This window comes from Eulemur rufifrons, chromosome 17 (genome assembly GCF_041146395.1).
Source record: "Eulemur rufifrons isolate Redbay chromosome 17, OSU_ERuf_1, whole genome shotgun sequence".
Taxonomy (NCBI): Eukaryota; Metazoa; Chordata; class Mammalia; order Primates; family Lemuridae; genus Eulemur; species Eulemur rufifrons.
The window spans coordinates 79,655,211-79,682,317 of record NC_090999.1 but is presented as its reverse complement, the minus strand read 5'-3'; the positions used below and the strand labels follow the sequence as shown (position 1 = coordinate 79,682,317).

The window sequence follows — 27,107 nt, the reverse complement described above, 5'->3', positions numbered from 1 at the left end:
GTTTCTTCAGTATCACTTCTCAGAGGCACAGAATGAATTTTAAGGCTTTTCTTGCATGTTGCCAAATTGTCACCCCCTCTTTACCCTAAAGGTTTCCTCCCACCCTTTGCAGCATCAGGTACCATCTTATTTTAAAGCTGTCCCAACTCAGGGGATCGGTAGTCAAGTAAGTAAAATGATTATATGTGAATTTGAACTTTTTTTCACATGTGTGTTCTTGAAGCCTTTCTCTCTAGGAGCCACTGCCAGAACTTCTGTACCCTCAAGCCTGGGGCGGGTGACTGGGAATTATGTGGGGGTGCTGGGGCAGGGTCGCAAGAGGCGTCCCAGAAAGGGCACAAGGGCAGTGGGGTGTGCAGTCCCAAGGGGACAGCTTTATGGCAGTTGATGTTAGGTTATCTTCCTTACGCCTTCATATTTACGACCAAGCTTGCTGTTCTGCAGAAACAAACTGTGTCAAAAATCCAGAGTGACAACAGTGAAAATGAAAACAAAATCTCGGGCTAGGAAGATTTTGCTAAAATAGAAGTCCTGAAAATGCAGCTTCGTTTTCTTTGAGAAACACAAGAGTTGGTGAGGTCGGAACGTGGTGGGGGTGGCGGCTTGCTGGTCTCGGGCCCCTCACCCTGTCTCACACCTGTGCTCCCAGATGGCCGTTTGGACATGGCAGACGCTGGCAGGAGAGCGTTCCTGTTCTGGTAGCTGCACCGGGAAATCAGTCCTCTTAGTTGTCTCTACGTTAAATCTGGACTTTGTTGTAGCCACACTATGTCAGACCTTCTTGCCTAGAATGTTGAGGTATTTGTTTTCCCCGCCAACATTTGAGTTTGAAAAACTTCAAACTTACAAAAAAGGTGAAAGAAACCCTGTAAACTATTTCTCTAGGTTAACTAGTTAACATTTTGCCACATTATTTTCCTCTCTTCTCTTTCTCTCTTTTATGTTTATGTATAAATTTTTTTTTCTGAGCATTTGAAAGTAAGTTGGAGACATCATGATGTTTCACCCTAAATACATCGACAGAAACCTCTAAAGAACAGGAACGTTTTCTTATAATAACCATAGTACCTTTATCACACCTGAGAATTTTTACCTTTGATGGAACATGAATATTTATTCCATATTCAAATTTCACCAATTGTCCCATTAATGTCTTTTGTTGCTTTTTTTAAATCCAGGACCCAATCTAGGCCCACTTAGTACTTTTAGTTATCACATCCTTTTACTCTCCTTTAATCTAGAACAGGTTCCCCCGCCCCCCGTTTTGTCTTTCATGACATTGACACGGAAGGAGGCCAGGTTAGTATCACAGAAAGCCCCTCAGTCTGAGTGGTCTGATCCTTTTCTTATTAGATTTGAAGCTAACTTATTTATTTATTTATTTATTTTGTAAGAATATACATGGGTGATGGTCCTCATTACCATGTTGCAGCAAGATGTTCCTAATGTCAGTTTGCCCATTACTGGTGACGTTGAGGTGTTTCCAAACTATAGCATCATCATCCTCATAAGTCCTCTTGTCTCAGGTGGACACTGGCAATGGGGGTCTGTAAGCCGGGGGTAACCTCTGTGGATGCTCTTTCTCCCTTCTCCCAGACCCTTCAGTCTTCTCCTAGAAGTCGACTATTCCATTTTATCATTTTCTGTGTTACTTTGTTCTGTTTCTGTCTGTTCTTTGATGGAGTTAGAGGAGGCCTGGCTGCATGCAGAGTGCAGAGGACGCTACAGAGAGAACAGCAGCCCTCCTGGCTGCCGCCTTAGTGCCCCAACAGGATCGGAACCGTCACATGTCTTGCCTCTTTGCAGAAAGTCTGTGTTGATGCTAGACGAATCTGTGGTTCTTTCCTCCACTTTGAACTGCTTTACCAGACATGATGTTTGCCCGGTCGTAACAGAAGGGTGGATGGCGTGTGTTGGCCCTTGGAAGGCAGTGAGGCTGTGGTTAACGGCTGTCCTGCTGCAACCCACGGTGTAGCAGGCCCACAGCCGCTTCTGTTTCTTATCCTAGCTACAATTTGCTGCGGCTGATATCTCTCACTTCACCAGAAACCTTCCACCTTGGGGATCTTAACTGAAAGCTGTCTGCCTTTTTAGCAAGGTGTGAGATGTCATTTGATATCCCTTAAAGTTGAGGATGCTTCACTAATGAGTAGACTAACAAAAACTTGATACTCACATAAGTTGGCTTATAAAAAGTCTTCCATTTCTTTTACACTGTTTAAGTGTTTATCGAGCATCTACTCTATGCCCAGCATTGTGAGTCTCTGGAAGCACACTGTTGGATAAATGGAGTCATTGCTCCCTGGTGCTGGACTTAGTAGGGTCGATGTGTCAGTTAATAGGTGATCATGAGGAATGTGATTCCTCAAAGGAAGAAGTAGATAAGAGACTATAGGTAACCAGGGAAGGCTTCCTGGAAAATGAGATTTCAAGGCAAAGCTTAAAAAAGAGGAGGATAAGGGGCTTCCAAACTAGGCAAATAACTAACCACTAACTGTAAGCAAACACCAGTCTCCAGGTATCCTCGCTTTTTGGAGCTGGGACCGTATTTTGGAGAGATTCAGTCTATTAATAGTAAAAACTGGGCTGCTCAGAATCAGGTTGACCAGGGAGTGTTTCTAACATCTAGTCTGTCGAGCTGGATTTTTATTTGAGTTAGGATTTTTACAAGGATTTAAGAAAAAAAAAAAAAAAGCCACCTTTAACACCTGGTCCAGAATGAACCGACTCTGGTATAGTTCCTGGTGTCAACTCCGGTGCAGGCACGCTGATGCTGAGCAAGGAAGAAGAAAGCAGGCCACCTCTGCCCGGCGGATGTGTGTAGCTGAGCAAGCGGGCTGGTTCGCCTCTTTAATTTTCATAGCCGTGAACGGCCGCTTACCTCCTTTCCAGATTTCCAAAGTACACGAAGTGCTCACTTAACATCGTGGATAGGTTCTTGGAAACTGCAACTTTAAGCGAAACAATATATAACAAAACCAGTTTTACCCTAGGCTAATTGATAGAAGCAAGAGTTTAGTTCCTAGGACATATTTCTGATCACAAAAATATCACCAAACTTCTAAAGAAAGACCCGAAACACTTCTAATATTAAATGTTGAAATAAATGTGAGCTATATATACATTTAACACAGATTAATAAAAACAAGGTAATTATTTCCCCTCTTAGGCCAGTTCAGGGCCTTGGGTGGCCGGAGTCTACCCAGCAGCTCAGGGCACGAGGCGGGAACCGGCCTGCACAGGACACCGGCCAGCGCGGGGCCACCCGCACACCCACGCTCTCCCACACCGGCCCATGCAGACACGCTGCTGCACCTGAACCGCACATCTCTGGGGTGTGGGAGGAAACCAGAGCACCTGGAGAAAACCCACGCAGAGGTGGGAAGTGCACGCAAACTTACACAGACAGTGCCTCTGGTCGGGCCCCAATTTTTTTTTCTTGTCGACGTTGTAAGGAAATGATGTTGAATGAAATGACATTATTTGAGGACCTGTACGTGGGTCTTCCCTCAAATAGCAACATAAAAACCTAAGGCCCCAGGTTCTCATTAGAAAAATACAACCCGAGCTGTCTATTCTCCAGCTCCTGTCAGAAGTCAGACAGAGAAAAGTTCGGTTCAGAAAAGACGGGGAGAGGCGGGAGGGGCCGCAGGCTGCGACAGGCGGGCAGGGCGGAGGTGCCCGGGCACGGCGGAGCCCTCGGCGGGTTGCTGTGGCGTGAGGAGCTCGGCTCAGCATTGCCAGAGCTCGTTTTACAAGAATAGCCATACATTCTAATGATTTACATGTTGATAATTAACTCAAAAACTGTTTTAAAAATACAAAAGGCTATGCCAGACACCACAGCCCTGCCAGCTGTGCAGGCACGTCCCTGGCTGCAGGTGGCCAATTTGCATCCGCCGGGCAAGGGGCGAGGTCCGTTCCCTTGAGCCTTCTGTGCCCTGTTTCCTCTTACAGCAAATCAGACAACTGAGAAGGCTGAATGCCAAGGGTCTGTGAGCGTAGCCCTTCCCAGAATCTCCTTTACTCTGTGCCTTCCTAATAGCCTACAGCTTTATTTTAATAGAAGATTAAAGTAAGAAGATTAGTATAAGAAGAAACCATGTGAAATCTGCATATGTGTGAATTCCGCTGAGGAGACTGGCAGTCACATAGCTTCATGCCACATGCGAAGTACCGTGTACCTAAATTCTTTCAGCATCTGTTGCCAAAAACACATTGTCTTCTCTTGTGAAACTGGAATGCCTCCTCCTTTCTGACAGGAGATAATTCATTTTTGCTTTGGCTGCCAGGAAGCTCAGGGCTAATTGGAATCGTCAGCCTCCATTTGCTTCTGCAGCCGTCCCCTGGTCCCAGCCCCTGTGTTTCCCCCTTATCTGTGGCTATTTGAGATAAGCTATGTCAAATTGTTCTTTGGAAAGAGGCACAATACAAATACACCCTGTTAGAGGAATGTGTGTTTGACACCAAGGGCCTCCTCTCTGGCTCTTGGACATAGGACAGGGCTGATCCCGTTCATAGCCTGAGAGGAAGGAAGCAGGTCTGCCTCAGGGCTGCCCCGCAAGGAGTCGGGCTCACTGCTGGGCTCACTGCTGCCGGCCAAGAGTTAAGGAGCCCGTTACTCCCACGCATTCTTGAGATTTCCCCTGTCTCTACTTTCTTCTTCCTCCTGTTCTCCCACCAACAAAAAGTATTTTTTAAATTAAGATACAGTACCCTAAATCCTTTATGAATGTACTGCCATATTTGAAGGTTATTGTTTTCCATTTCTTGTACGCCTGTTTGCTTTTATCTTCCCATTTTACTCACTGAAATACATTTGTTGTATTACTTTTATTATGGTGACATATATATAAAATAATTTACTGTGGTAACCATTTGTAAGTGCTCAGTTCTTTAAGTACATTCACAGAGTTATGTGACCATCACCACCAACCATTTCCAGAACTTTTCCATCCTCCCCAACAGAAACTCTACTTGTTAAACAATAACTCCTCATTCTCCTCTTGCCCTGCCAGCTGACCTCTATTCTACTTTCTGTCTCTATGCCTTTGCCTAATCTAGATGCTTCATAAAAGTGGAAATAGACAATAATTGTCCTTTTGTGTCTGGCTTGTTTCACTCAGCATAATATTTTCAAGGTTCATCCATATATTGTAGCATGTAACAGAATTTCATTCCTTTTTAAGGTTGAATGATATTCCATCATATGTATATGGCACATTTTGTTTATCCATTTGTCAGTGGACACTGGGTTGATTCCACCCTTTGGCTGTTGTGACTAATGCTGCTGTGAACACTGATGTACAGGTGTCTATGGGAGTCCCTGCCTTCATATGTTTTAGGTATATACCTAGAAGTAGATTGCTGCATCATATGGTAATTCTATGTTTATCTTTTTCAGGAATACCAAACTGTTTTCCATGATGATTAAACCATTTTACATTCCCAACAGCAATGCACAAACGTTTCACTTTTTCCACAGCATTGCCAATGCTTATGTTATTTTCTGGATTTGGGGTTTTATTGTTGTTGTCTAATAATAGTCATCCTAATTGTTTTGTGGATTTTTTAAATCCATTCTGACAATATCTTCTTTTTTGGGAGTATTTAGTCCATTAACATTTAATGTACTTAATGATACGGTTGATGGGGGTTCCAACTTCCTGTTTGTTTTCTGATTGTCCCTTCTGATTTTTTTAATTCTATTTTTCCCTTCTCCCTTCTTTTGAGTAAACTGGATTTTTTTTTTTTTTTTTTTAGAATTTCGTTTTATTTATTGGCTTTTAACTATTCCTGTTAGTATTTTTTTTTTTAGTGGTTCTAGAAATTATAATAGACATCCTTACCTTTTCAGAATCTACTCAGGGTTAATATCCCTCAGTTATAATTTCTGTCCCTCTATTGGCTCTTTTGGGAAACAGTGGCTGTGGATAGGTACTCGTGTGCTTGGGTAAGCTGGCCTGTGCTTATAAACTCAGAGACCCTTTTTCTGGGTTGGATGGTGTGGTGAAAATAGCCCTGAGTATAGATGTCCAATGCTGTGGTTCCAGCTCTGCTGCCCACCCACCGTGCAGCCTGGGGTGAGTAACCAAACATCTCCAAGCCTCAGGCATCTCCTCTGTGGAGCAAGGCTTACCTGGCTGCCTGTGGAATGGACTGTGATGTGTGTGTGAAAGCCCTTTCTAAGCAGTCAGGAGTACTGATCAAACCACAGGAATATTATCCTGTCTCAAGATCCTAAGCTTCTGTGAATGCCACCTCACTGTGACACCTTTTGTACCAGAATACTTGGTTCCTCGTGCTAGCTTATCACATTCCCGCTGGTCCCTTAACCTTATACCTCCTGTCTTTTGTAGAGACTCCAGCTGCCTCAGCCTTCAGTGTTGAAGATCCAGTCTCTAGCAGGGGCCAGATAGTGCAGGGCATTGAAGGCCCAGGAAAGGAGTTTGGAATTTATTCTAAGTATATGTTTGGAAGAATGTGCCACAGACTCTGAAAGACAGTTCCACCCGTTGATGGGGTTTATGTGAAGCCACAATGCAGAACTTTTTGGAACATACTGGAGTATGTGGGGTTTATCACGCCACCTGTATTCTTACACATTCAGCTTCCTATAACCAAAGAAAGATTTATGCCCTCCTTGGTTTAAAGGACGATGCTCACTAGCTCTTTACAGTGTGTATGTTAATTTAAATGCCTTCCTCGTGGCCTCCTGACTCTCTGCCCTGTACTGGCACCGTGCTCTCTGTGGATACTTTGCCCAGGATAGTGGCAGGCAGCTGAGAGAAGGGACTGTGGCTTCGTGCCTCTCACAATTGAGGTCAGTCTCATTCATCGTGGTACTCTGCTTCTAGCCTGGGTCCAGGGCTCAGCATCTGTTTGACTAAAGAATGAGAAAGAAACACTGGTCAGATCCTTACCCCCTCCTGCTCCTGTAACTCAGTGTCCTCAGGAAGCAGCCTGCTTGCCACCCTTCCAGCCCTGCTGTGAGAGCCCCTCAGCAGAATATCCGATGTGATTATTCCATCAGGTAGACCCGTGCTGGGAAAAGCAGCATGGGTGGCCCAGTGGAGGCATCTTTCTTCCCCTCCCAGGAACGTGTGTTCACTCCAGCTCAGGGTACTGGGAAAGCTGCACTGAGGGTAAATGATCTTTCAGAGACTGGTTTGTGTGGTCGCTGGGGAGTGCCGCTCCTCGCTGGGGTCCCTTTGCCTCAAGCTGGTGCTGTGTACCTGCCCTCCATCTCCAGAGGGCCCTCTGCAGCGACGGGTGTCCGTCCCCCTCCCCCACCCCCGTTCTCATCAGCTCAGGGCGTGGTCCATGGCGAGGAAATAAGCATAAGGTCGGTGTAAAACATGCTGCTGCTGACTGTGTGTGTCTAGTCTGGATGTCTCCTAAATAAATAGCAGTGTGTTTGTATTTGCTCATTTACAAAACAATACTTGATCACCTCCACTATTCCATGTTGGAGATACAGTAGTGAGGAAGATCAAAGTCCCTTCTTTCATGGAGCTTACTTTAGTAGGGGAGAGGTAAGAAACACATAGGTCAGATCAGATAGTGAAAATTGCCATGAAGAGAGTAGGATAATGGGATAAGGACTGGGCAGAGGAGGAGGTGGAACCCCAAGCTAGATAGGGAAGAGCTTCGTGAGGAGGTGGCATTTGAGCTAAGAGCTGAATGATACGTGGAGATTTGGGTGGGAGTCGGTCTCGGCAGAGGAAGCAGCAAAGGAGAAGGAACCGCTGGGGCAGACAGGAGTTTGGCATGTTCCAGGGATAGAGAGAAGGCCGGGAGCGAGAACAGAGCGCAGTGAACGAGGGGGGATGGACAGATGAGGCGAGGTCCAGGTCAGTGGCTCTCACCCTGACTGCACGTTGGAATTACCTGAGGAGCTTGAAAAGTTTTCCAGTCTCCAAGCTCCACCCCCAGAGATTGTGCTTTAATTGGCCTGGGGTGGGGCCTGGACATTGGCATTATAAGAGCTTCCCAGGGAATTCCATGGTGCGACGTGGTCTAAGCACGTCAGTCTCGATCATGCAGAGTTTTACAGACTTCGGTAAGGAGTTTGGACTTTTGTTGAATGATGATGGGGGAGACCATTAGACAATCTGGGCTAAGCAAGTAACATGATCAGATCTATATATTTAAACGGCTTGCTTTGATGACAGTGTGGTGAGTGGGGTAGGAGGTACAGCGGTCCAGTTGAGAAATAATGGTGGCTTGGACCAGAGTGGTGTCAGTGGAGATAGTAGGAAGAGGTCAGTTTGGGGATAAGTTTTAAAGGTTGTGGTTATAAGGCGGATTGAATTTAGAATGTCGGGTAAAAGGAACTGAAGGTTGCCTCAGAGTTGACCTGAGTAACTGGGTGGAAGTGGTGCCATCGTGGAGATGGGAGAGATCGGGAGGAACAGGTTCGAGAAGTAGAATAATTGTGTGCATTGCTTGGAGTGAAAGCCTCAGGCTGATCTTCTCTCTAGATTTAGGTAACTTATAATAGGCAGCCAGATGAGGTTGATTAAAATATTCCGAGAAATCCTGCTCCTTTAGTGCTAAGAGTTTTCTTGACATCTTCCAAAGTTAAGTACCCAAAGCAGTTGACATTTTACCGTGTGAAACCTATGGTGAGAAGGGAGGAGGAGAGTAGGGAAACTGAAGACACTGAGCAACTTTCATGCAGGAATCAGGCTGGATATAGCGGAAGGATGTACTTTGAGAGATTATATATAGTCAACATCTGTCTTGCTACAATAATTGAATGGCTTGGTGACATCAACAAGATCCAAAATAGCAAGTTAAGAAATTTGCATGTGACTTTAAGTGGATTTTTTTTTCCCAAAAAGTTATCTTCCAAGATATATCTAGCTCACATTATAATTATAATTACTTTTCCATCCCTGACCAGGCCCAGTATGTCCAGCATTTAAAAAGTAATCCACAGCCAGGCGCAGTGGCTCACACCTGTAGTCCTAGCACTTTGGGAGTCCAATGTGGGAGGATCACCTGAGGCCAGGAGTTTGAGACCAGCCTGGGCAACATAGCGAGACCCCGTCTCTAAAAAAAAAAATTAAAAATTAGCCAGGTGTGGTGGCACATGCCTGTAGTCCCAGGTACTCGGGAGGCTGAGGCAGGAGGATCACTTGAGTCCAGGAGTTTGAGGTTGCTGTGAGATATGATGCTGCTGCTGCATTCTAGCCTGGGCAACAGAAAAAAAAAGTAACCCAGATTTTTAAGTCCAAATCAAACTATTAGAATTGGTTACAAGACGTGTACGTGAAGAACAATACGAAATTTGTTAGAACAATTTGTTATTTTTTTCGCTGATGGAAGAATATGGATTAGATTGCACAGGTGGAGCATATTGATTGGTTATATTGGAGAGAAAAGTCCTGATTTCAAGCTTGTTGAGGGCAAAGACTCTCTTACACAATTTCTGTTTTTCAAAATGTCTGGCGTCTCTGCTCATTCTGAGGCTTTTTGTTGTTTGTTTAGTAAAGTGATGGGATCTTCTTAGCAGAACATCTTTCTGTAGTTAGTGCTGTTTGAACGGCTGAGCAGAAAGGTTGATGAGCAGATTTTGGAAGTGCCAACAGCCCCTTCTGGGGCACTTCGTTGTTGTTACTAAAGAAACTTAAGATGTGGCTGCCTTGGAGTGAAAGACAAGAGAACTCAGGGGAGCTCAGCTGTCTGGAAAATGGCCGTGGTCTGGAACTCCTTAATGAAGAGCTTTGCGCTGGCCCCGAGCCTCAGAGACAGCGCTGTGAGTTAGGCGGGGTGGTGCTGGACTTTGAAATGTCAGGCTGCGTTTCACCCGAGTCGGTCCCTCGTGGTAAGTGAAGCAGAGAGCATTCATTGTCCCGCTTAATGCATTTTGTCTTCATTCTCTCCCAGACAACTGCAGTGACCTGGACTCAGAGCTGCAGCGGGTGCTGACGGGGCTGGAGAATGTCCTCTGCGACAGGAAGAAGAGCAGCTGCAGCCTCTCGGTGGCCGAGGTGGACAGGCACATCGAGCAGCTCACCACGGCCAGCGAGCACTGTGACTTGGCCATTAAGGTAGATTATTCCCTCACCTCTGTGTGGCTCTGTGAGATTATACGAGGGAAATGGTCCAATCCTCCGCAAGTGTGGTTTTCTCAAATGCGTATTAGGGATGAATGATTCTATGAACGCCGTACTATAGATTGGGCCACAAGGTAGCAGCAAGGGCCCTATAAATTTTTGCTGGGCTGAATTACTTTAGAAAAAGTCATCATATCAGCAGTCGAGTTCACTGGTTTTGTAGCACAAAGGACAATTTACTCAGAAACCATTAGACTACTGGTATTGAACCACATGATTTTAGTGTGGTTCATTATGTAGCCCTCTGAAGTTGTAAGTTTAATTTGGAAGTTTTCTTAAAGCTGTCGGGCCTCTAGAATACTATTCCGGGAGTCATCAATTCATGATGCTGACAAGGTGGAAGGTTTGAGGCCTGACTGAGTCATCTATCCCCAGCCCACTGGAGCTGGGTCTCAGCTACACCTTTGCATGCTTCACTGCTGAAGGAGGACCAGGTGAGAGGGATTCGCCACATCTGCACAAACTCGCCACGAACAACGGGAAAGTCAAGTCCTGTTGATGTGGTATCTTTATATCACTTCAGCAGAGCTTAGTGAGCCGGGCATAGCAATTCAAACTGAAAATTCTTGGAGGAGCCTGGGCAAAGAGAAAATCTAGGCTTGTTTCTGTCAGTGGGAATCCTGGATTTCACAAAAGAGCTGCGGTGTCTCAAAGTCAACTGTGATTCATGTTCATAACACTGCTGGTTTTCCATCTTTATTCATCTCCATTGCAAATATATAGTTGATGCGGTTTGGGTAGGGGAAGCAGTCGCTGGTGTTTCTTTCTCTATGATCTTCCAGGCCCAATATGTGATTGTAATGTCAGCTTGGGTCTAGCCCTGGCCTCAGCATTGCGAGGGAAGGAGGAGGCCAAGGACTTCTGCCAACCAGCAAGGGAAAGAGCGGGGTCTGGAGCAGAGCCAAGTAGGATAAGAGTTTCAGATTTGAAAGGAAAGACAAAGGCACAACATGGGAAAGTGGCAGCAGGATTTGAGGACTAGTGTAAGCGTCTGAGAGTGACACACCCCTATGTTTTTATTATTGAAGACCTGTTTCTTATCACATCCCTTCGCTCGCTGCCTTCTACCGGTACACAGTAATTCTCCCTCCTGTTTCATTAATAGCTGGCATATGCTTCCTTTCCCAGAGCACAGTAAATGAGAATGAACAGTTTGAGACCAAGCAGAATGAGTTCTTCCTTTTTTTCTAATTTTACACGTGTTTCATCTCCATTAATACTGTGTTTTAAATGAATTTTTTAAAACCCTCTAAGTACTATTAAAATTCTCTTCAGTTTGTAGCTGCGTTATTAATTAATTAAATCCCTGCTGTCTTAGAAACCTCCACAATGAGCTTCCTCTTTTCTGTGTCACTGAGGTTTATTTTTGTCTTTCACGTCGTGGGACCGAACCTCACTGACACCATTTGAATTCTGATGGGGCGCTAAAAGCTGCAACTGGCGATGTGACCTGGCTTATTGCTGAGCTGGCACATGGGACGCCTATAATTTAGGAGACTACAAGTTAGATTTTGTATGCAATTTGCAAACTCACGTTTGTCATTGCATTATCAGGATCTCTAATTGGCCTGCTGCCTGATTATGTGTCTTCACCATCCCTGGAACTCAAGTGAGGGACATAAACATTTGTGTGCACATGGCAGTTAGCACCCTGGATACACTTGGACACCAGGAGGGGACTAACTGTGTTTTAACTCTGGGGATTGCTGGTTAACACAGCCTATAACCCAGGCAAGTGACAAGAGCATCTGAAATTGGGGAGAGGATAATTTTGGGGTGTTCTTAGTCACAATCACTATTTCCAATGAAGTAGCTCTAGAACCCACTCCTCTGTGGGTACCTGTTCCTGTCCAGTCTGTTTTCTTTCCACCCCCCTTCTCCAGGTTAACTTACTTGGCTTTTCTTTGTGGCTGTGTCTTGCAGACAGTCGAGGAGATTGAGGGCGTGCTTGGCCGGGACCTGTATCCCAACCTGGCAGAAGAGCGGTCTCGGTGGGAGAAGGAGCTAGCGGGGCTGAGGGAAGAGAATGAGAGCCTCACTGCCATGCTGTGCAGCAAAGAGGAGGAGCTGAACCGTACCAAGGCCACCATGAACGCCATCCGGGAGGAGCGGGACCGGCTCCGGAGGAGGGTAAGTGCACTGCGTCCAACATGGCCAGACGTTTCCTGGGCATGTAGAGCCAAGGCCAGCCCGAGAATTTTATGGCACTTGTAGTCTTGGGAATTGCCATCTCTTTGTTGTTAAGAAGTTATTCTTGAAATTAGTTTGAAGGCCAAGCACAGTGGCTCATGATCACTTGAGGTTAGGAGTTCAAGACCAGCCTGAGTAAGAGCAAGACCCTGTCTCTGCAAAAAATGGAAAAATTAGCCAGAGGTGTTGGCACACACCTATAGTCCCAGCTACTTGGGAGGCTGAGGCAAGAGGATCACTCGAACTCAGGAGCTTGAGGTTACAATAAGCTATGGTGAGGCCACTGTACTCTAGCCAGGGCAACAGAGTGAGACCGTGTCCCAAAATAAAAGAAAAAGAAAGTAGTTTGAAAGTGCTTAGGTATAGAGGTAAGATTGGGAAAAAAAAAAAAAAAAAAAACCCAAACACTTTGCTCTGGAATCTTAAATCTGAGTAGATGGTAAAATTACATCAGGGCAATAATTTGAAACCACTCTCCAGGGTATGCATGTCTTCCCCAAGCCTAATTAAAATGTTCTTCTTTAAGATAAGCTAATAATATTTTTATGATTTGAAAAAATAAATGGAGAATTTTGCCCTTTGAATTTTTTCTATAAAATTTTCTTTACTTTTAGAGTACCTGCTCTCATTTTTCTATACTGAATCTAATCTGAAATGTCACCTCTTCTAGTGTAGACTTAGTAAAGTGAAAATAATCATGTCTGTGTATGTGTATATGTGTAGATGTAAGTGTGTGTGTGTTTCTATATGTACACATGTGTATGTGTCTGTGTGTGTGATTCCTGGTGTTCACCCCAGGGCCTGAACTAGTTTGTGAACCATTTTCATTAAGACATATATCCATTACCGAAGGAGCTAATGTTTCAGGATAGAAATGTTTGACAGAATTGTTAAAAGCACTCAGTTTTCCAAAGATGGAGTTTTTTCCCAGGAACCCACAAGTACTTCTTTGTTTGGCCATGAGTTTTATCTGTGATTGGACTGGGAGTGAAGCAGTGAATTCTTCAATCAGAAACAGTTCCCTCTGAACTTCACTTTGAATTGCTAGACCTACTTTACTCTCTTTTTCAGTCTTGGCAACGTTAGAAGCTTGCTTTCTAGTTGTGCTCTGACTGGTAATTTTGCACAGATAAAGTTGAAGTAGAAGGAGAGAAAATACATCTAGTAGGTATCATCATCTTTCACCATTGCTCTTTTTCTTTTACCCGTTAAGAACACCTTGGAAATAACTTGTTCTTCAAGAAGGTCATCATATGTAAATCATTCGGTTTTTAATCCACATGCAAGTATTCTTAGTTGCCATTATATATAAATATGGGAGAAATTATTATTTTGAATGTTATCAGCTCTCTTCCTCACTTATGGCGAATGTCACAATTAAAAGGCCAGCACTACTGCCCCTCATAGCTGAGCGTCATTTGTCTTAACTCAACATGCAGAAGCGTATTTTCAGTAGCCGGCTATGTTGGAGGCCACGCTCCATCCTTGCATCAGCAGGTGTAAATCACCCCAGCCAGGAAAGGCTTTATCTGGGCAACCTGATGAAATTTACTTAGCACTAAGGCCCACACCACCTGTAATTTCCTGGTTACACACCCTGATCGTTATGACTGATGCCCTAATTAGGTATGTGCTTGCTATTAGTGTGTGCATTCTGATGGTACATGTTTTGTAAGGGAAATTGTTGGTCTTAACTTTAATTACATATTATGGTTTAGAATAAATTTTCTCCTCTGATTTGAGTTACTAAAGCACAAGACAGCCCTTGATTGTGACTAGCAAAAAATAAAAAGCCCTCTGCCCTCCCTTCTTCCGGTGTTTCCTCCCACTCTGGAAATCTGCATTAAGAATAGCATAGTGTGGAGGTACTTCACTCTGTACCAGGGCTCTGGAGACAGACCACCTGGGGTCGTAGCTTGGCCTCCCAAGTCACCATGAGTGTTTGCCAAGTTTCCTAACCTCTCTGTGCCTCAGTTTACTCTGCTATGAAGTGGGAACAATAATAATACCCAAGGCAGGAAAATTAGATAATACTCATAAAGCAGGTAGACAATACCTGGCAAATAGTAAATGTTCAAAAAATTAGTAACAGTTGTGTTGTGTGGGGTAAAATCCAGAGTTCCCTATTGAGTGGTGTGGAAAGTTGAGCACTATACGATCTTTTTTACATAAGAATCCGTACATGTTTGAAGAACTCTCACATGGACATTGAATAATTATATATGCACACGCATACATGCAGGCACATGTACACATGCACATTGGAGTCAAAACCTTTTTTGTCACATTTACTACTTTTTAAGTTTATGCAATTAATATTGCTTTATATAAATTTACGTAATTCACATTTCAGTTACCTCCAAATAATAAAATGTTATGGACCTTGTATCTCTTCCTCAACCAGAAATGTCCTCGGGAATTTGCAGACATGCCCACGACTTGGATTTCTTTCTTTTTATTTTAAGACAATTGTGGATCTCAAAGAATTTACTATATGCCTTTGAATGCCAGTTCGCTAGACTTTGGATGCTGGAAGGCTTCTTCCAGCCACCACCCTCCCACCCAATACACTTCAGTTCCCTGCAGAGGGATCTATCTTTTGTGGTTGGCGTTGTCTTTGGTCTTCACAAAGTGCAGCTCTGCGGAGCGACTGAGGTACAGTTTCATTTTCATCCCTGTGGCACTACGGGACGCATAGCTGGTTTGCCATCGCTGTCTTTGCAGCTCTGTATTCACAGTTCATCAAAGTTGACTGAAAAGCAGTTGTGGCCACGTTTTTTTTTTTTTCTTCTCCCACATTCATTGTATGGAATTTTAACTGACCAGATCAATAGGATTGGTGCTTGCCCCCTGCCTGTAATTGAACAAAGTGCTCTCCATAGGTCTTTGGAGCCTTATTCAAGATTTAATTTAATTAGATCTTTAATGTAGTCAGTTAACAAATTGGGCTACTTGGTGGAGCAGGAACTAAGGAACAACAGGCAGACAAATTTTATTGCTGGTCCCAGTTCGTTATTCAATGAGGTAATCATTTATTTCTATACGCTCTGTAAAGAAGCAGGCTTCATTTGGGCAAGGTAGAATCAATTACTCTAGCAAGAAAGCACTTTGTTCTTCATTCATTCAGTTACTTCGTAAACATGATTCGTCACCCTGTGCCAGGCAGAGGGGTTACAGCGGTGAACAGGACACAGTCCCTGCCTTCAGGGGTGCTGGGGAGACAAGCACGTAGGCAGGTCACTGCACAGGTGTCTGACAGGTGGTGGCGACTGGTGAGCACACAGAGGGCCTAGGAGCTCACCGGACAGTCACGTGAAGGCAGGGACCACCTTCTCCACCTAGTTTGCATTTGTTTTTTTTCACCTAAATCATTTAGGTTAACCACCACGTAGCAAAAATGTTAACACTTTCCCCAATTTCTTTGGCAAAACAAACCTGATATGACTGCAGTCACGTGAATCTGTGTCCCATTGAATCACAGACCTGAACATAAATTGGCCCCTCAAGTTCCCTCCGAGATTTTGAAGAAATTCTTCAGAAAGTTCTGCACGTTCGTGGGACAGGTGGTGGTAACAGTTTCTTCCTTGTACCCCGCACCCTACCTGGGCATTTTCAGCATCTCTGCGAGTGACCCTGGGATTCTGTCATCCTTGGGGTCTGGCTTCTGGGCTGACTTTGGCCATCACTGCAGTAAATCCGAGAGACTGGTACACACACTGTTTTAAACCAAATAACAGTGACCCTAATCTGAAGTTTCCTCCCCTTTACCTTCCCCACTTCCCCTAAAAGACTCTTAAAAATGCTTCTCTTAGGGTTTATGCTAACTTAGTCTCTGAAGCTTTTGGTTGGGAGCAGGGAGGCCAGTTTTCCACCAGTGATACGAAGATGCATGTGTCTGACTTTTCCAGACCAATTACTCTTGGTACTGAGATACAATGTTACATCTATGAAAGATTTCATTGTTCTGTGTTCATAGGACCCATGCAATAAAATGGAATCACCTGGTTCGGCTAAAGTCTTTTAAAGTGTCAATAAGGACTCCAACCTCCACATTTTTAAATGGCTGCCACGGCCAGGAAAATGACGAGTAAAATTCCACAGCGCTTCAGGGCCCTTTTCCTTCCCTCTCACCTCATCCTCCTTACTTATCAGAAGGTAGCACCAAATCTTTTGTAATGTAGCCCCTTTCTGAAGCCGAGAAAGGAGGCATGAAAGGAAGGATGCGGGTAAGAAGGGAGAACTTTCCTTTGCATATTGTCACTCTAAGGACCCACTTGCTCCATGAGCTTTTCAAAGTAACTCCTGTCCTGTCCTCTGTTGAGCCACTTTTAAGTTGGTGATTCTGCCAGAGAATAAGGCCGTTTATAGAAGGGGGAAAAAAGTTGGTGATTGTGACGGGCGAGATGGAGCTGCCCTGTGGCCACCCGGTCATTCCCGTGCAGCAGACGCCCCGGGGTGGGTGGGGTCCTGTGCTGTTCCTCTCAGCCAAGTGTGCAGCCCACGCGTCAGGCACTTGTCCCATGGACTCACCAGTTAAGGCTGTTGACAGAGCATCCTCTTACATGACTCCAGGCCCCTTCCCCAGAGCCAATTTCTAAATACTCCTCTGGATCTAAACGCCAGACCTAATCCACCTGCAGTATTTACCCACCTTCTCTCTAAGGGCACTTGTTGACGAGTGGTTGTGCTTAAGTTGAAAAAAGGGAATCCAAATGAAACCATAGCGCCTGCTTAGAGTAACTGCCTAAATGGTAGACCATGGACTTTATTCTGTGCTTCCTGCACATAATAAATTATGTGGGCTGCACAGGTTATAAATGAATTATAAATGACATGTTATAAATGTCATGCTGATGTGTCCAGACCATTGTCTGTCTCTGAAGCAGCCATTCACTTGGTCCAAGTTGTCTCCCACTGTGTGCTAAGTCAGTATCTCTGTGATATTTTTAACTGAAAATCAGTCACAGTGGAGATATTTATAGAAGTGGAACTGTTGTGACTTTACATAGGTTAAATATTCATCTGCTTTCCCTTCAGATCTCTTTCAGCCTCGTGTGGCTGTTGGTCCCATCTGGGCTCTCCCCCGGCTTCCGCGATGCTTTTCTTGACCATAGGTCTATACATAGAAAATGCAGGACTGCAGAACAGTACTTTACTATGAATTTATATATGTATAAATGTGTATACAATGTATGTTCAAATGTGTGTATTTTAAAATATTTAAAATAGACCAGGATATAAGCCAATATCATAACAATAATTATATGTTACAGGGGGACACAGTAGCTAGGCACATAGGTCAAAGTGTACTTGAACTTTTCTGTAATGTTCTAATTTATTTTTTAAATGAATGTATTCATATAGCTGTATAATTTTGAATATGCAGAAGTATATACATAGAAATAGGACATTAATATGCCAAAATATTCACAGAGGCTAAATCTAAGAAATAAAAGTGTGTGATGACTTCTTCTCTTCTTTAATTTTCAAATGAAGCAAAAAAGAAAAAAAGAATGGATTATGGAGAATAATCTATATCTCAGTTTTAATGGTTGGATATTCCTATATAAGTGTAGTCTTCTCTTTTGTCCTTTATGGAAATGTGCTCATATCTTATTCCATTTCTTCTTAGAAATTTCTTTATTGGATGAGGAAGAAGAAACCAATATTAGCTAAGTTCAAATTCATGAAAGATTTGTAGAAACAATCCCTGACTCAGCGCTCTTCCTCCCAGCCCTCATCTAGGCACACGGGAGGGAGCTCAGGGGGGTGGGGTCCAGCTCCGGTGCTCTCCTTCCAGTCTCAGTATGGGGGTCTCCAGTGGCTCTTCTTTCGTGTGGCTGGCATATTAGTCGGGATAAGACTAGGTTGTTCTGCAGTAACAGGTTGACTCCCCAAATCTCAGTGGCCTGGCACATTATTTCTTGCTTGCAGCGTATGTCCAGTGCAGGTGTGGGGACAGGCGCACAGCTGTGCCCCGCATGTTCACTCAGGAGCCCAGGCTGTGGCCGCCCACCACCAAAGGCCTCACTCGGAAGGTCTCAACACAGCACTTCCACTCGTTGCCCACTGAGCAGAGCTAGGCGGATGGCTTCACCTGACCATGAAGGGGCGAGAAACACGGAGAAGCACGTGGATGCTTGTTGAGCAGTAGAGGTGTCTGATGCAGCTGGCTTGTTTACCTTGACTGTGACAGCAGATAGGCCTGGACGTAATCAGTACCAGAGAAACAGGCAGTCCCTTCCACCTTGTGACTCTACACATGTTGGAGTCACTGGGAAGCTCTTTCAAAGGATATATGCCCAGGCCCGTCGTGAGCCACCCAATGAATGAGGTGTCTCATTGTGATCTGGTGAGCACTCAGGGACAGGGAAGGGAGAGGCGGTGTCCTTCAGCCACCCACAGGCGTGTGCTGAGAGCCTCTCCAGGCAGCCTCTACCTCCCGCTCTGCGGGTGCAGTGAAAGGGAACCACACTCGGCCTTTTGCTCGCTTCCACTCACCCCCAGCCTGCTCCTCCTGGGCCCCACACTGAGGCAGGGATGATGCCCAGGAAGCCGCCTGCTGTGTAGACCCTGCCTGCCTGTCCATCCGCCAGGGCCAGCTGAGCCAGAGGAGGGAAGGCAGAGCCTGGCAGGGCACAGCACGGGCCCCAAAGGCAGGAGCACTGCCTGGCGCGGTGCAGAGCCCCCAGCTTGCTCAGCGAGGGAGACCGCTTTCCCCGGGAGCCCCCACCAACACAAGCTCAGTAGGGTTTCTTTTTAGTGCTCTGTTAATAACATTGATAGTACTAACATGCTTTGAACATTTTCAGACTGAACATACCCCTCAGACTAAAATCAGATACCTCTAAAGACAGAGCAGAACTTACTCAAAGCCTAAATTATAACAGCACTGAACCTATTTTGAGCATGCACTTGTGATGAGCTATGATTTATGCACATTTTATTTAATCTGCACCAGACTCCTACCTGATAGGTATTACTATTATAACCTTTTTAGAGATGGGAAAACTGAGGCCCACAGAAGCTTTAACAATCTTGCCCAACTCTACACTGCTATTAACTCTTGCTACCAAAATTGACACTCTTGTGGCCGTAGCGTGGGATGCAGTTTCATTGTTCCATTTGGGCTGCTTTCTTGTTGTCCACTCTCCACCCTGTCCTCGTGCCATCCCCCGCTCCCACGCAGACAAGCAGTTGGTAGTTGCTCTGTGACAGCAACACAGGTGCCAGATGGCTTAGGGTTCCACAGACCCACTTTCCTGGCATTCTGAGATGACAGCGAATGAAGGCAAATGGGCTTGTTTCAGAGAGAGAAGACTATTGGTGCATATTTACCTTGGTCTGAGCCAGTCCCATGCCGCCGCCTCTCTGTAGGTTGAAAAAGTTTTAAGTGGGATCCAAGGCAGAGACCCTCAGAACTTGGGTTCTTTCACCTGTCCTTTGGAGACAGCCCCCAATTCCTCTGAGAGGGCTTCACACACACTCGCGCCATGGAAGTTGTAAGTAACTCCTTTGGTCGTGAGCACTGGTGTTTGCTTATCCCTCCCTGTGCGTGGGAGGAGGTCAGGCTGCTTAAAGCTAACTCTTGTCTATAAGAAAAGAAGCAGACCCCATTTGTTGGAAAGCTGGTAAGAAAATAGGAAGACCGCCGAAACGCTGACCTTTCCCCAATACAGCCATTTTCATAACCAGACCCAGAGACATCAGTATGCTACAGAGAAAAAAAGAAAACGGTACGCCTATCAAACGGAGAGAGAGATGGAAACGCTGTTGGGTTTATTTTCCTTCTGATTTGTGGTCTCTCTTCTGTTTCTGCCTACTCAAAATTGCCGTTAACAATAAGAAACCACTTTCCTGAAATACCATGTAAATGAGATTCATAGGAATAAATATATTTTTTTCTATAAATAGGTTCTGACTTTTCATTTCTTTGGAGGCTCCGAGAAAAGTCTTACAAACTCTCCAATAGGAGGTTGGTTCTCTGCAAAATACTCTCAAACCCTGGGCTTCTAGGACGCAGCTTTCTGAGAACTGCACAGAGACTAACTGCCTCAAGCTCATTAAGTAGCACTTTTCCGGCCTAGTGATTCTCACCCTTCTATAATGCAGAAATCATCTCAACCAGCTCCATTACACAGTGAAATTATGAATTACCACCTAATTGCCTGAAATTACAGCTACCCAGTGAGCGTTACTGCGTATCAGCAGCAGAACAGACTCATTCCTTCATAGCCAATATTATAATATTTCTAATCCCACTCGGGATCAGCACCACCTTTGTTTCCTGCTTGTCACTCATCTGCGAATCACATTCACAGATGATTTTATCAACTGACTCTGTCGTCTTCTCTGTGCGCCTACATTTGTCCTGGGAGATTGCCTTGTCCCCACAGTTGACCTGTCTTAAACTCGCCTTAGCCTCACCATTTCAGGGAGCTTCCCTCCATTTTGGAAGCCCACTTCTGTGCACACCCCACCAGATGGCTGTCTGACAGTTCTAGTGCCATCTTTTTTTTTGTTTTGTTTATGTTTTTTGAGACAGAGTCTTGCTCTGTCGCCCCCTGGCTAGAGGGCAGTGGCATCATCATAGCTCACAGCAACCTCAAACTCCTGGGCTCAAGAGATCCTCCTGCCTCAGCCTCCCAAGTAGCTAAGACTACAGGTGTGCACCACCATGCCTGGCTAATTTTTTTTTTTTTTTTTTTTGGTAGAGACAGAGACTTGCTCTTGCTCAGGGCTGATCTCAAACTCCTGACCTTAAGCAGTCCTGCGGCCTCGGTCTCCCGGAGTGCTAAGATTACAGGCATGAGCCACCAAGCCCGGCCTAGTGCACATTCTTAATCCCTCTGGCATCTCACTTTCCCGCTGTGCCTAATCTCTTATGCTCCTGGCTCTCATCTTTGTGTTTATTTTGTTTATTATATTTATTTATTTTTAGAGATGGGGTCCCACTCCGTCACTCAGGCTGGGGTGCAGTAGTGCAATCATAGCTCACTGCAGCCTTGAACTCCTGAGCTCATGCGATCCTCCTGCCTCAGCCTCCCAAGTAGCGCACTACAGCTATGCACCACCGTGCACAGCTAATTTTGTAAAAAATTGTTTTTGTAGAGACGGAGTCTTGCAGTGTCACCCAAGCTGGTCTTGAACCCCTGACCTCAAGTGATCTTCCCACCTCCCGACTCCCAAAGTACTGGGATTATAGGCATGAGCCACCACACCTGGCCCCCTTTCTCCATCTTCAAAGCCAGAAGCATAGCATCTTCAGAACTCTAATTCTGACACACGTGCTTCTTTCTGACAAGGGCCCTTGTGACTTCTGAGTCCACCCAGATATTCCAGGATACTCTCCCTGTCTCAATTCCCTTTTGTCATGTAAAGTAACATGCATAGGGATTAGTATTTGGACATCTTCGGGGGCCATTTTTCAGCCTACCACAATAATCTAAGTAGATATTATACCAGATTTTAGGGTGACAGTTTTTTTTTAGCAACATTCAGGAGAATTTATTGATTTTATTTCTATTTTCAACAGATATTTTTAGCAACACCTGTTGAAGGTGTTGGCAATGCAGCAGTGAATGAAACAGACCAACGCCCCCAGAGCCTAAAGTCTCTCTCTCTCCCACAAGAAGGCTTTTAAGATTTGTTACCTATTTTTGTTTCATCATTTCTTCTTTATGAAATTATTCCTTTTCTCTCTTTAAGGATCCTCAGTGTATCTGTTGTGATGTCATTTACTGGTTGCTTCATTTTCATTTCTTCTAGGGTGCATTCATCTCCTGATGGAGGTTGCTGGCTCTCTTATTATATCCTCTCTCTGCCACTGTACCTGTCTGGCAGCTTCGTGGTCCTGAGCTCCCAGTCACCAGAAGCTTAAATCTCCTGTTCCCTCTTGATACTGGGTGATTTGTACATTAGTTGCTGAGGCAGGGGGTGGCCTGGCAAAATCTAGACCAGTTTTCAGTGTTCATGTCTCAGTTCAGGGTCCCGCAATATGCAGATGGCATAAATCTGGATTCCATGCCCAAATGTGCCGTGGGTCTGGGGTTGTGATTTCTTAAGGTGGACCCTTCTGCATAGCTCTAGAGCTTGCTTCCAGGGGGGCAGCATTTCTGTCAGCTTTTCACAGATGAGTGGGGTGGGGGTTCCAGGCTTTGGGTGGTAGGATCAGCTCTAGCAGCCTGACTTGCAGGGTCCCTCGTCCCCTGCCCCTCCTGTGGTTCCCATTACGTGCCCCGCCCTCAGCTTTCCCTAACCCCTCCAGCTTCATTTCTCATTTCTGGCACCTGGAGATTTTACTGTCTTTCTTTTGACCTTGGCAATGAGTTTCTTTCTCATTGTTCCTTTTTAATGCACCATTCCATGCATTTTTAATAGGAGGAGTGCCTGTTGACTTTAGCTGAGGCTGTCATTGTGCTTGAAATTTTCAATTGTTCCGTATACAGTTACAGAACTGTAACCTCTCTTGGCCTCTGAAAGCCTCTGTTTGCAGCCCTCTTTTCTCATTCTTGTCCTTGTGGTATCTGACAAAGCTGAACGGGAATCCTGCCACCCTTCTGGGTAGATTGGCCACCTCCTTTTGTATATATTGTAGAATTTTTTCATTCCGTTTCTTTCATCAGCACTTGGCCTTTGAGGAATATGTCCAAATCTTGTTTCTGCTGATGCCCCAAGCATATTCTTTTCCCTATTGTGGTTTTAGTCCTTTTTTATTCCGTACTATTATTTTAATGAGGTATCCAGCATTTGAAGAAAACAGTGCATTTACTCAGTCTACTGCCTTGAATGAGAGAGCTCAGCTAAGCTCTCCGTGCTGCTGGGTAAGCTTGCTTTTTCTGTTTTTTCCTTTTTGGTCCTAGCTCAGCCTTCTTCCTCTTTTCTGACATCTGCTAATTCCCTCCCTCATGCCGAGCAGAAAAAATAGAAAGCATCAGATGGGAGTCCCTCTGTCCCCATCCTCCCTCCCCTTACTGCCTGCCCTCACCTCTTTTCCTTCCCTCCCCGAGAAGGTGTCCCCTTCCTCCTCTGTCCCTTCACTCCTCTGCACACAGGTTCTCCGTCCCGCCCCCTGCCCTACCTCCTCCCTGGACCTCATCCACACCCAGAATTCCTAAATCTCTGTCTGCAGTTCTGGTCTCCCTCCTCAGCCTGAGATTTCCAATCGTCTGCTGAAAATCCTCACTCACACGCCCAGTGGTTTCCTGAGATTCAGCACGTCCAAAGCGAACACCTTCATTTCTCTCTGGGAAAATCAGCTCCTCCTCATGTTTTTCCCATTGTGCTGAGTGACTCCGTGATCCACCGAGTCACCCCTGACACAAGTGTGGGTGTGTTTCTAGAACTACACCGACCGATACAGTGGCTACTAGTCACATACAGCTATTTAGATTTCAAGTTAGATTAATTAACATCAAATATAATTAAAAATTCAGTTCCTTGGGTACAGTTGGCACGGTGCACGTGTGGCCACCGTGGCGGGCAGCAGCGCAGCGGGACATTTCCGCTGTTACGGGAACTCTGTGGGGCGGTGCTGGTCCAGGGAGCAAGTCCCCACCTTTACTCCTGCCTCCTGGCTGCCTGTGAGCCCTCGTGGTTTCTCACTCGAGCCATCGGTGAAACTCACCAACTTCTTCTTCCTCACTTCCGTCCGTTCTCTCTCTAATCAAAGGATTTTAACAAAACCCTCAAATACCAAAGAGAAACAGTTCCAGCCTTTTGATGTCATTTCCTTACCTGAACCCTTCAGTCTCCCCATTGCCTTTTCTTCTTTGCTTGCTTGCTGGACGAGGACGTTTCCACCCTCGGGATCGCATTCCAGTGCTGCCTGCCCTGGGAAGGCAGCGGTGGGGTTTCTTCTGTGCTTTGGCACCCCTTGCTGGTACCCCTTTTCCAGGGCACACTGCCCATTGTGATGTTTAGTAGTTAGGTGGTGACTTTAGGAGAAATGAAGGAGTGGCTGCTCAGGTCCTGTTCTGCTGTGGAGGCACCTGGCTGAGAAAGGCTGTCAAAGGTGACGAGTGACCTTCCCGCAAGCATCAGTCCCACCTCAGGGTAGCCTTGGTTCTTGGCTATCCCTTGGCTCCAAAATACATGGTTTGTAGAGAGAAACGTATTTCCTTTATTAAAAATACCTTCAGCCGGGCGTGGTGGTGCCCGCCTGCAGTCCCAGCTACTCTGGGGGCTGACGTGGGAGGAGCCCAGGAGTTCCAGACCAACATAGCGAGACTCTGTCTCTTAAAAAAAAGAAAATCTTCATTTGGGTCGATGCCTAATAGTGGTATTGCTGGATCAAATGGTGATTGCAGGCGTGCACCACCAAAACTGTCTGTACCCCCCGTAATTTCCTGAAATAAAATCTTCGGTGAAAAAGAGGTATTTCAGTTAATTACCACAAACTGGTGGCTTAAAACAACAGAAATTTATTCTCTCACAGTTCTGGAGTCCAGGAGGCCAAACCCAAGGCGTCAGCAGGGCCACACTCCCTCGAGAGACTCCAGAAGAGTGTCCGTCCTCGCCCCTTCCCGCTGCTGATGGCTCCTGGTGTTCTTTGTCTTGTGTCCATCCTCTGCCTCCCTCTCCACATGCCCTTCCTGTGTGTCTGTGGCTCATGTCTCCCTCTCCTTCCCCTTACAAGGACACCGCCTTTATAAGAGATAGAAGATACTGGATCTAGGGCCCACCCTAAATCGAAGGTCACACTTGCAGGTTCTGGGGATGAGAATTCGGACAGACCTTTTGGGAGGGACACAATCCAACCCTCTGTGATGGGTGAGAATAAAAGTGAGAACCTGGTAACTGTGCTTCTGCCCCTCCCCAAGCCGTGCCTAAGCGGAAGCAGCAAAGTGGCTGAAGTCTTCATTTCTGGGCATTTATTCATTTAAGTTACTTAAGAGCCTCACCCCCAAATCAGGAGCGGGGAGAAGGCCATTTAACTGAACCAGCTGTCTGTCTTTCCGGGACAGGCTGACTACACTCCCTTCCGCTGGGCTTTTTTTCCCCACTGGCTAGCAACTATCATTAAATAATAAAGCATAGCCCAAAATAAACACATTTTTCATCTTTTAGTTTTCAAAGACGTTCTCTGGGTCTGAAGCTTTTAAAATGAAAATGGATATTTAGATTTAGGAATTATTTTAAGCACATGTATGCACACACACACCATGGAAAATGACTAGAAATAACTGTCTCTGTATAGTAAGAAAGAACATAAGTACTTTTACTGTTTTTTATTTTTTAGTGTCCTCTAAATGTTCCATGATGAACACGTTTCACTTTTGTGATCAGAAGAAGAAACATCTTTAAAACACGGTAGTTTTAATGAAGTCTTTATAAATTGCCCAGGACGATTTGTATTTTTAAATGAACGAGATGAGTAGGCCAATTAAGATTCTAGGAACAGACCACTGATTGTTTTGTGTACAGCTCAGATACAGTTGAGGTTTGAGAGTGGTGTTAACATTGTTAATTATTCAGGACCTCATCAGACTTTCACAGCCCTGGAAATTGAAATCCGTGGTCTCTCCAGGGAGGCCCCCCTAGTGCCTGATGGGAAAATGGGCCACGTGGCATGATAAAGCATCCACCGCCGTGCCCGTTGTTGGTTTGTTGGGGCCATTCCAGAATGAGCCCTGTAATCTCTCACCAGCAATACCATTTGGCTTCAACAAGCATGTGTTTTCCTCGTCCTTAAACTATTCTGAGGTCGGCTCTGTGTCTGGCGTGTCATGAGGACGGCACACGCTTCCATCAGCCCACAGTTACTGGAACCCTCAGCAGGGCATTAGGCACTTCTGAGCTGTTCCGCTATTGAATGCAATTTGCTCCAAGGGAATTTTCCTATTTTGGCTTCTAATATGTTGATGAATTATTGAAATTTCAATTACTTTTGGTTCCTAAGTTAGAAGGATGGAGACATCCCAGACATTTAATATGAAAAGCTTTCCAGAGGCTTTTAGAGAAGGGGCCATGTGCCTGTTCTCTGCCGTTGTCTAGAAGGGCTTTGGCGGACAGGCTGGCACAGAGGTGTGGCTCCACTCGTCCTGTTTAGGGGACTAAAGTGCTCCGTGGCCTTGGGAGTCCCGTAGGTCAGTGCCACTCAAGGTGTGGTCTCCTGTCCAGCAGCATCAGCCTCTTTTGGGAGCTTATTAGACATGCAGATCCTGGGTTTCATCCAGACCTGCTAATCAAAATCCTTGGGGGTAGGGCCCTGGAATCTGTCTTTTAACAAGCCCTGCAGGGGATTCTAGTACCCCTTTAGGTTTGGAAAGCCCTGCCTTAAATGTCCTGGTGCTAATTCAGCAGGGTCTGATGCCCATCTGTGAGGACCCTTGGGTGCTGTAGTCAGTTGCCCTTTCAGGTTGACACTGTACCCTGATGATAAAACTCTGATCAAGGTTGTCAGAAAGACCAATTTCTAGCAACTGTCTTCACTTACTTGGAATACTTCTCTCTTTGGAAGTCACAGAAGCAGGATTTGGACATTTAAATTCTGTGCAGGTAAATGTGTGTTTTAAATTCAAAGGGCCCTGTGTTTCTTTTGTATACAGAAGGGCTGTTTAGATTCTTTCCCACTGTCCGAGGGATAATTCCATCGTTAAGTCACTTGGGAAGAAGCTGCTGGTGCCATCACTGTCTTTTCGCCTTAGGCTAACCCCCTCCCAGCGCAGATGTCCCCTCTAAACCACACATACTGGCTACATTGCAGTGCTTCAAACACAGCCTGTCATCCTTGTGCAAGCTGTTCTCCCCCTCACCCCCCAGGCGTACCGCCACCAAAGCCAGCCCCTCGCT

At 45.4% G+C, this 27,107-nt stretch overlaps 1 protein-coding gene across 3 annotated transcripts in view; it reads left to right on the top strand.

The window, feature by feature from the left end:
• MCC (MCC regulator of WNT signaling pathway) overlaps window positions 1-27,107 on the top strand; it is a 253,060-nt gene that overhangs the window by 173,167 nt on the left and 52,786 nt on the right. For all 3 annotated transcript variants that reach the window (XM_069492730.1, XM_069492732.1, XM_069492731.1), the window contains exons 5-6: window positions 9,895-10,058; window positions 12,048-12,254. In XM_069492730.1, coding sequence (XP_069348831.1) covers window positions 9,895-10,058; window positions 12,048-12,254 — 371 coding nt within the window. The remainder of the gene's footprint in view (window positions 1-9,894; window positions 10,059-12,047; window positions 12,255-27,107) is intronic.